This window comes from Nansenia antarctica (genome assembly GCF_963989245.1).
Source record: "Nansenia antarctica genome assembly, chromosome: 10".
Classification (NCBI taxonomy): domain Eukaryota; kingdom Metazoa; phylum Chordata; class Actinopteri; order Argentiniformes; family Microstomatidae; genus Nansenia; species Nansenia antarctica.
Window position 1 is genome coordinate 23,417,920 of NC_137680.1, and position 9,906 is coordinate 23,427,825.

Consider the following 9,906-nt stretch of genomic DNA (forward strand, 5'->3'; position numbering starts at 1 on the left):
GTGCAGAAAACCATAATCGACACCCTCCACAAGGAGGGAAAGCCTCAAAAGGTAATTGCGAAAGAAGTTGGATGTTCACAAAGTGCTGTATCAAAGCACATTAATAGAAAGTTAAGTGGAAGGAAAAAGTGTGGAAGAAAAAGGTGTACAAACAACAGGGATGACCGCAGCCTGGAGAGGATTGTCAGGAAAAGGCCATTCAAATGTGTGGGGGAGCTTCACAAGGAGTGGACTGAGGCTGGAGTTAGTGCATCAAGAGCCACCACACACAGACGGATCCTGGACATGGGCTTCAAATGTAGCATTCCTCTTGTAAAGCCGCTCCTGAACAACAAACAACGTCAGAAGCGTCTGACCTGGGCTGTCATCTGCTGGTGTTGGTCCACTGTGCTTTATTAAGTCCACAGTCAACGCAGCCGTCTACCAACACATTTTAGAGCACTTCATGCTTCCTTCAGCAGACAAGCTTTATGGAGATGCTGACTTCATTTTCCAGCAGGACTTGGCACCTGCCCACACTGCCAAAAGTACCAAAACCTGGTTAAATGACGATGGGATTCCTGCGCTTGATTGGCCAGCAAACTCGCCTGAACTGAACCCCATAGAGAACCTTTGGGGCATTGCCAAGAGAAAGATGAGAGACATGAGGCCGAACAATGCAGAAGAGCTGAAGGCCGCTATTGAAGCATCCTGGTCTTCCATAACACCTCAGCAGTGCCACAGGCTGATAGCATCCATGCCACGCCGCATTGAGGCAGTAATTCATGCAAAAGGGGCCCAAACCAAGTACTGAGTACATATGCATGATTATACTTTTCAGAGGGCTGACATTTCTGTATTTAAAATCATTTTCTTTCATGTAATAGTTGGGGTTTAAAAATGGGGGTTTTCATAAGCTGTAAGCCATAATCATCAAATTTATAACAAATAAAGGCTTTAAATATCTCGCTTTGCATGTAATGAGTCTATATAATATCTAAGTTTAACCCTTTAAGTTGAATTACTGAAATATATGAACTTTTGCACGATATTCTAATTTTTTTAGTTGCACCTGTACATACTGGTTATATTAGATTATTATTATTTTTTATTATAGATATTATTATTTTTTTTACATTGAATCAGAAAAGGGATTTGTTTAACTGTCTGGAAAGCATATTGACCAAGCTTAAATTAAACATTAAACGTTTTAATAATATAAAGTAGCCACGTTTAGTATTTGGTTGCATATACCTATGTTGTTTATTAAGCTACTTGTTGGATACTAAAATGAAGAATATAATTCTGAGTAGTTTAAGACTATTTATTGAAACAAAGTACAGGCACAAAGAGAGAGAGAGAGAGAGAGAGAGAGAGAGAGAGAGAGAGAGAGAGAGAGAGAGAGAGAGAGAGAGAGAGAGAGAGAGAGAGAGAGAGAGAGAGAGAGAGAGAGAGAGAGAGAGAGCTGGTGGTCTGAGAGAATACAAGATAAGAGAAGAGAAGAGCTGGGCCTTGCTCCCCATTTTATAAACAATAGTATGCAAATACAGTCACAAACAATGGCCTATCACTTTCACTGTATAGATGCTTGAGGTGTGAAAAAGAGGCAGAGGTCAGGAGGCCATCTTAAGGTACAGTCACTTTGGCCCTCCATCTTGTAAATGACCATATGGGTTCCAAGAACAAAGGTTCGTAAAACCCCCACAGCCAGGAGAATCTTACAGAACTTATGCAAGTCAAAAGGCAAATAATACAGGCCCATACTATACAATTCATGTATGTGTGTGTTCAAGTAAAATATACTACATATACTTTACAAGGAAGAGGGCCGGGGATAAAAACATTTTTATTTTCATTTTTAAATAAATGAACATTAACTATTCTGGTTACATTAGCAGCAGGATACATAGCATCAGGACGGCAGAGTGGAGTAAGGTGCTGCGGTCAGATCACAGGTTCCTTTTAAGACGGGGGTTCGAATCCCGCTTGTGACATTTTACTGCATCTCGTTGTCTGATGCTTGTACTCTGCAATAACAATAAAGTTGAATCTAATCTAAGAATGTATGTTTAAAATGATGGTGTGTACGCTAATTTACGATAACTGACATAACTAATATGGTGTTTGAAGCTTTTCTAATGATTGGTAGTAATGCTAGATGTTCTTCTAGCATTGTAACTGGACCCTGGATTTCACAGATTACTATTTCTTATGATGACTGAAGGATAGATGATTCACTTACTTAGAGTCTTAGACCAATGTATTTGTTGTAAATCGATTTGCATGAAGGCTTCTGTTAAATGCCCCCCAAAAAATTATATTAAATGACACTCCACCACTCTCTCCTGAGGCAGGGATTGAACCAGCAACCTTCTGATTGTTTAAACCTCTGCATCAGACAGCATACCTGTCAACGTTGGGAATTGAAAATTAGACCATGCAGTCTTAATCTATGTTTCTGAGAATATAAGACTAGTCTAAGGCTTAGACCAGTCTTAATCTATGTTTATGATAATATAAAACTAGTCTAAATCTGGCGTTCTGTGAATTACCCCCCCCCCCCCCACAGTAGTGGACAGTAGTATACGGCAGGCACAGTGACTAGAAACCTTGAAACCGTCCTTTATTACAGATCGTCAGCTTTGAAACCTTCCGTTATTACAGATGGGGCAGCCTTGAAACCTACTTTTATTAATAATAATAACAACTTTATTTGTATAGCGCTTTTCCTGTAAACGTTGCAGCTCAAAGTGCTCCAATCATTATATAATCTTAATTTAATTTAATTACACATGGGCAGAGTAGAAACCTTCCTTTATTACAGATGGGCAGCCTTGAAACCTTCCTTTATTACAGATGGGGCAGAGCTTCCAGGCGTGTTGCCATGGGGACAAACAGGTAAATAAGAACAGTTAATTGACAGTCTCCTTCCAGGCTTCCGTAGTCACAGCATGTCATGGCGTGGCACAGCCATGTCTGGCTTCATAAAACACTAAAAGACATTGAAATGAATCCTAATAATTCAAATGAAATGTAATAAATGACATTAAGGCAGACCAGACTAACGGTGTCGAACACACAGGTGACAAGTTCTACTCTGCTCGCTAACAAAGAAAAGAAAAAAAAAGGACTTATTAATGATTGAAATATGTTTATCTTACCAGTTCACCACTACGTGATGCAGAACGGCATATAAATAAAACATAATTTCTTTTACAAACTGTGGAGCCCAGACATTCCAATTGGGTTGTTAAGTCTGACATCACGCGTGACGTTTAGCAATTTCCGGGTCCAAATAAAAACCTCCCTGCACCAGAGTACCAGTGTACTACAGCGGTAGAATGACAGTTCAATAGTTTTTTAGACTGGGATCTATTCATACAACAAGGGAAAAGCGCTATATAAATATAATGAATTATTATTATTACTGAGGCATTTCGAAGAGAGCGCCTCAGCCAACGTTGGACCCGGAAACAGGTCACGACTTAACAACCGAATAGACACCTGTTCATGACTATAGAATGCTCATCCACTTTTCCAAAAATGTTCAAACAGTCTCAGTCTGACTCATTATAACACATCCTGCTGTCTGTTTTAATCATAAAAACCAAAGTTAGAAGGCCCCAGGAGAGGGGAGAGGAGGGCAGTTAAGCCCAATTTATACGTCTGCGTAAAATCTACGCCGTAGCTTGTCGCGCACCTCTCCAAAAATGTAACGACGCGGCACACCGACGCAGACCGTAAGAACTGTGATTGGTCCGCTTGGTAGCACATGATTCCGACTCTCTCGTAGGCCTAAAATGCGGAAGCCATGACAGAAATGTCATTTACTTTTTCTGGAATTACTTATTAATAAAGATTTGAAAAATTATTATCTTAGTTTAATGTCATTTCAATGCATTATAGACATTTTCTTTACAACAAGCATTACCAAAAAAAATCTATATCATGCCGCTATGAGTACACCGACCAACGCGACTAGGGATGTCCTGATCCCATTTTTTCACTACCGATACGGATACCTGGGCTTCAGGTATCTGCGATACCGATATCAATCCGATATTTGCATTTATTGTTTTACTCCTGAATAATAACAAATACTTCCCCAGTATATAGTCCACAACAACAGTTGGCTATTAAAGACTGCCAGCCTTTATTCAAGCAACAAAAACAGTACTCTGCAGTACTCAGTGACCAACTGGTTTACAGTTAAAACAATTTAAACTGCAGCATTCAGCATTGTAGAAAAAAAAGAGTTACTGTCTGATTTCTAGTTTTAGTGCCTTCATGTTTTTATTCTATTTATCTTCTCTTACAAATGGCAAATCAATTATAGCACCCTTTTTAAAAGTGTAGCCTAGTGACGCTGCTGGTGAGACCAGAAACCAGTCACAGAATCAAAGGGGTGTCAACAATATCTGCTTTTCGTTTTTTCATAACAGGCAACTTCAAGTTTTAAAGTACCACTCGATATAATATACAACAGTTTAACGATCACTAAATACTTATAATCTGTGGGTTGGATTCACTGTTGCCAGAGGCTACCGGTAAGTGATACCTGGCTTGTAAACATACTTTCGTTTTAGAACGAAACGTTAGGCACTAGCTGTTAGCAGCGTTTTTAGCAGTCACCATTCTTGAGCAAAACATTGATACAAACAAACATTCAAATACTTGTGTCGTCTTGAATTTTTTTCCGATTTCAATGTATGACGCATCATTTGAAAGCTTACCATCTGTAGTTTCAGACTATGTAAACAACCGAAAAAGCAAATGGTTTATGATTTCACCAGCTAGCATCATGACATTGTCAGACTCATTACACACAGCTAGCTACTAGCCAACTCTCATGCCCGTGACCACAGACTACTACTGTTGTCATCACGTGAGTGACACGCCGGATCGCAAGCCCCAGATCGCTGCCTATTTTTTTCTGGTGCGATCTGCGATCCAGCATTCAGGACCAATATCGCGGCGATATGCGATATCAATATCGGATCGGGACATCCCTAAACGCGACGCAGACCGACCAACGCAGAAGTATAAACTGGGAGAGCCCTTGCGTAGGCTACGACGTAGCCGCGCGTAAATTCGACACAGAAGTATAAATTGGGCTTTAGAAGGCAGCTCTGGCGCCAGGGGAGGGGGGAGGGACTGTCTTGGACTTTGAAAACCCCTGATTTAGGACAAATTAACCCCCCAAATAAATATATATATTTTTTAACATGATGCCCAGAACGTTATGAAACTGTTGCTGCTGTTAGACAGGGACCTGGCCGACCTACGACCCCGCAACCTCCTCACAGAACCACCACACACATTACACCTGTACCCCAGCTCACCTGTACCTCAGCTCACCTGTCCCTCAGCTCACCTGTCCCTCAGCTCACCTGTCCCTCAGCTCACCTGTACCCCAGCTCACCTGTCCACACCGCTGTTATCAAACCCTGCTAAAACTCACCTGCCTGCCTGTCTGTCTGCCTGCCTGTCTGTCTGTCTGCCTGCCTGCCTGCCTGCCTCTGTCTCCCTCCTTCCCTCACATTCTAAAAACACACTCCACACACTAAATAACCTCCTCTCACTCGTCCCAAACCCCCCCTCTCAAAATAAAACACCCCTCCCTCCCTCCCTCCCTAAACCTCCCCAGGTGGTTTTTGGCGATTTTTTTTTTATCTCTTCTTCCCCGCCTCCTCTTCCTCCCCTTCTCCCCCCCCCCCCTCCTCCTCCCCTTCCTCCCCCCCCGTGGGGGGGTGGTGGGTCTTCTGGTGGGCCTTCATGTTGCTCTGGCGTCCGAAGCTCTTGCGGCAGACGGGGCAGGCGTGGCGGGCGGGGGTGTGGGCACGGGCGCGGTGCGCCTGGAGCTGCTCGGGGCGGGCGAAGCTCTCCTGGCAGTCGGGGCAGAGGTGGGCCTTGCGGGGGGGCGGGGCGGCCTTGCGGGGGGGGGGGGGCAGCCTTGCGGGGCGGGGGGGGTGGCTCTCCCTCTTTCTTCTTCTTCTTGCCCCCCCCCCCTCCTGCTGCTGCTGCTTTAGCAGGGCGGCCCCTCCTGGCTGCGGGGGGGGGCTTCGCCTTGCTCTCCTGGCCCTGGGGGTTCGCTGTCGCTGCTGGGGCTGCCACCGCCTCCCCCCCGGTCTCCTCCTCCTCCTCCTCCCCCGCTCCTCCCTCCTCCCCCTCTTCCTTCTTCTTCCTCCTCTTCACCTTCTTCTCCGCGACGGCGGTGGTGGTGGCTGTGGCGGGGGGGCGGCCCCGGCGCTTGGTTGCGGTGGGCGTGGCGGGGGCCCCTCCCCCCCCCCCTCCGTTGCAGTGCCGGTCGCCCGCGTGGTTCTCCTGGTGACCCAGTAGCTCCGCCTCCGCCTCGAAGCCCCGCCCACACTTGGCGCAGCGGTGCGTCTTGGCGGGGTCGTCGTCTTCTGGCTCCTCCCCCGTGGCGGGGGGGGCAGGGTGCTGCACCAGGCGGTGGGTGCGCAGGAGGGCGGGGCTGCGGAAGGATACGTTGCAGTCCTTACACACACACTGCCTCTCTGGACACACCTGTCTGCGGTGGCACGTCAACTGGGAGGGGGGAGAGGGGAGAGGAGAGAGGAGAGAAGGATTTAAGAAGGATTTCTTTTTTACATTGGAGAGACAGATCAATAAGAACTACAGAGAAGAGAAGCCTTTAACCGCGTGGAACGTCAGCTTATAGACTTGAAACTTGTTTTTAATGTTTCCAAAACCAAATTTACAAAACCAAATACAATTTTTTTCAAATGGTATGAAGATACCTGAGCCCCCTCCCAGTGTGTTCTCCTTACAAGGAAACGCCATCGATCTAGTGTCTTGTTATAAGTACCTGAGTGTCTTGTTATAAGTACCTGGGTGTCTTGTTATAAGTACCTGGGTATTTTGATTGATGACCGGCTTTTTTTTATCGCATATTATAGAGAACCTGATCAAAAAAATAAAACTGAAACTGGGGTTCTTTTATCGCCACAGGACTGCTTTACATTTGCTGCCAGGAAAAAGTTAGTTGCAGCCACCTTTCTTCCTGTATTGGATTATGGAGACCTTCTTTATATGCATGCCCCTGCAACATGTTTGCAATCCCTGGACTCTGTACCACGGTGCACTGAGGTTCCTCACATGTTGCAAAGCCCTCACTCACCACTGTACCATATATGTACCTCACTCACCACTGTACCTTATATGTACCTCACTCACCACTGTACCTTATATGTACCTCACTCACCACTGTACCTTATATGTACCACACTCATCACTGTACCTTATATGTACCTCACTCACCACTGTACCTTATATGTACCTCACTCACCACTGTACCTTATATGTACCTCACTCACCACTGTACCTTATATGTACCTCACTCACCACTGTAACTTATATGTACCTCACTCAACACTGTACCTCATATGTACCTGACTCACCACTGTACCTTATATGTACCTCACTCACCACTGTACCTTCTATGGCAGAGTTGAGTGGCCCTCATTGGCTGCACGTCGTCTCTCACATTGGCACACCTTTATATATAAAGCCATTTTAGGCGACTCCCCCAATATCTATGTGGTTATATCTCAAGAACCCAGAGTACTTACTCCTTACGTTCCAACGACTGTTCTCTTAAATGTCCCCAAAGTTCGCACTGAATTCGGCAAGAACTCCTTCATGCACTTTGCGCCCTCTGCCTGGAATTCATTACAGAGCACTCTGTACTAGGGTTGGACGGTTTTTCGGTTAAACCGAAAACCGCGGTTTCTAAAAATAGCAACGTTTTTTATCAAAACCGTCAAAAAACCGGATTATTAAAAAGAAAAAAAAACTGGGATATGCCCACGAGAGGAATCGAACCCGGGACCCTGCAGTGTAGAGGTTGACGCTTAACCCGTTACGCCACCTAAGCACCCCAACTACAACGTCTTAATGCGTTTATATCCTGCATGTCATCCCTCCTCTCTCTCACCCATCCTTCCTGTCCAAAAATATGAGTGGGACTGCCCTATGAAAGTGTTTTTTGTAAACAATATAATTAGTCAAATAAATTACCAGCGGATTACAGATGAGGACACGGTGACCTGCCCGATCTTGCCGCGCAGCCGCAGGGGAGGGGGTAGGACGAGAAGTGACAACTTCTCTTCAGAGCTGAGAAAAATGGCGAGTGCAAGCGAGTTGATCCCTAACAAAAAAGGAACTTCTGATATATGGACGCATTTCGGTTTCCTACCAAATCACAAGGGCGAGCCTGTAAACGAAGACGAGGCCGTGTGTAGGCATTGCATCAATAAGGTGGTGGCCAAAGATGGAAATACTTCAAATTGACGTCGCCACCTGAGAGTAAATCACCCTCTCACTGCTGCCAGGATGGACAAGGCGTCGAGTTCAACGGCCGCTGCTCAAGCAGGCCCATCCACAAGGCCCGCTACCATACAACCAACTAGAATGGGTGCGTTCGCTGGGAAGGCAAAATACAAAAAGGACAGTGTGCGCTGGAAAACCTGCACTGATGCTGTGACCAGGTACATTGCAAAAGAAATGGTATCTTTCCAAACAGTGGATAAAAAGTCATTTAAGGACATGATTAAAGCACTGGACGCCCAGTACGAACTGCCTGGACGTAAATACTTTTCTAAAACAGCCATTTTAAACGGGACGTTGAAGTGCTGCTGTTGGGGTCAGACAGCTATTCGCTGACAACTGATATGTGGTCGTCAGTTAACATGACACCATACATGTCATTAACTTTCCACACAATTACACGCGAGTGGAAACTTGAATGCCTCCAGACGACTTATTTTCCTGAAAGCCATACAGTGGCCAACCTTGCTGATGCGCTCAGAGACGCACTTAGAGATTGGCAACTCGACGAGAATAAACTCTCGGCGATAACAACAGACAACGCTGCCAACATTGCGGCTGCAATAAGGTCCCCTGCATTGGCCGTGGCTGAATTGTTTCGGCCACAACCTTAACCTGGCTGTGACGAACGCAGTGCAAGACCAAAGGAGGACAGAGCGTGCCCTTGGACTCTGCTGTGAGATCAATGCGGCCTTTTCACACAGCTGGCATCGAAAGCGAGAACTGCACAAGAAGCAGGTGGAATTGGGACTCCCAGAGCATCGTCTCATAACGGTAAGCCAGCCTACACCAATTTATTACATGCCAAATAAAGAGTCTAATTAATGTGCATGACATGTGGTGCAGAATTACTAATAAATAATCTTAGTCCAGGTTAATACAGTACATGATTATTGTTTATTAGGTAGGGCTGGGTTCAAAAAATCGATTTCCCGATTCTGAATCGATCTTTATTGAATGAGCGATTTATCGATTCATAAATCCCGAGATCGATTTTTTTTTTTTTTTTTTGCTTGCAGCTTCAACCCGCAACGAGATCTCGCGCTACACGAATTTATCATATCTCACGCAACGAGAGGTCTCAACACTAAAATCTAAAAACATGGCGATGGCAGGGACACTCAAGTCACCACCAGGCTTAAAGTCAGATGTCTGGGTGCATTTTGGATCAGCAAAATGTTGGTCAATGATGTTCATTTATGTTCCAATAAAAAGTACATTCATGTAACTGCTTTGGAGTCAATTCTTAATGTAAACATTGATATGTTTAACAATGCTACATGTTATAGGCAGGGGTGCACATAACTTTTTGGGGCCAGTGCTCAGAGGAGCACCTAGGGATGCTGCTTGGTGCTCCCCGAGCTCGCGAGTCACGACCCGTCCCACAGGATGGATAAAAAAGGGATACATGGATAACTTATATTAGCAAAACGACATTTATTCATAAATAAAGATGAACGAACAAATGATTGTGTGCAAAACAAAAGAAACAAACGCAAAATCAAATGACTGCTCTTTAAGCATGAAAGTCTGTCAGACTCCTTTAAACATAATGAAATCAACTGACATCTCTTTAAG

At 44.9% G+C, this 9,906-nt stretch overlaps 1 protein-coding gene across 1 annotated transcript in view; it reads right to left on the reverse strand.

The window, feature by feature from the left end:
- Positions 1–5,648: 5,648 nt before the first annotated feature.
- LOC308166775 (uncharacterized protein) overlaps positions 5,649–9,906 on the reverse strand; it is a gene marked incomplete at its 3' end in the record, with an annotated part of 13,252 nt that continues 8,994 nt past the window's right edge. Inside the window, exons 5-6 of the mRNA XM_080541101.1 lie at positions 6,154–6,528; positions 5,649–6,098 (exon numbers count right to left, since the gene is read on the reverse strand). Of these exons, the coding sequence (XP_080397227.1) occupies positions 5,649–6,098; positions 6,154–6,528 (825 nt within the window). The remainder of the gene's footprint in view (positions 6,099–6,153; positions 6,529–9,906) is intronic.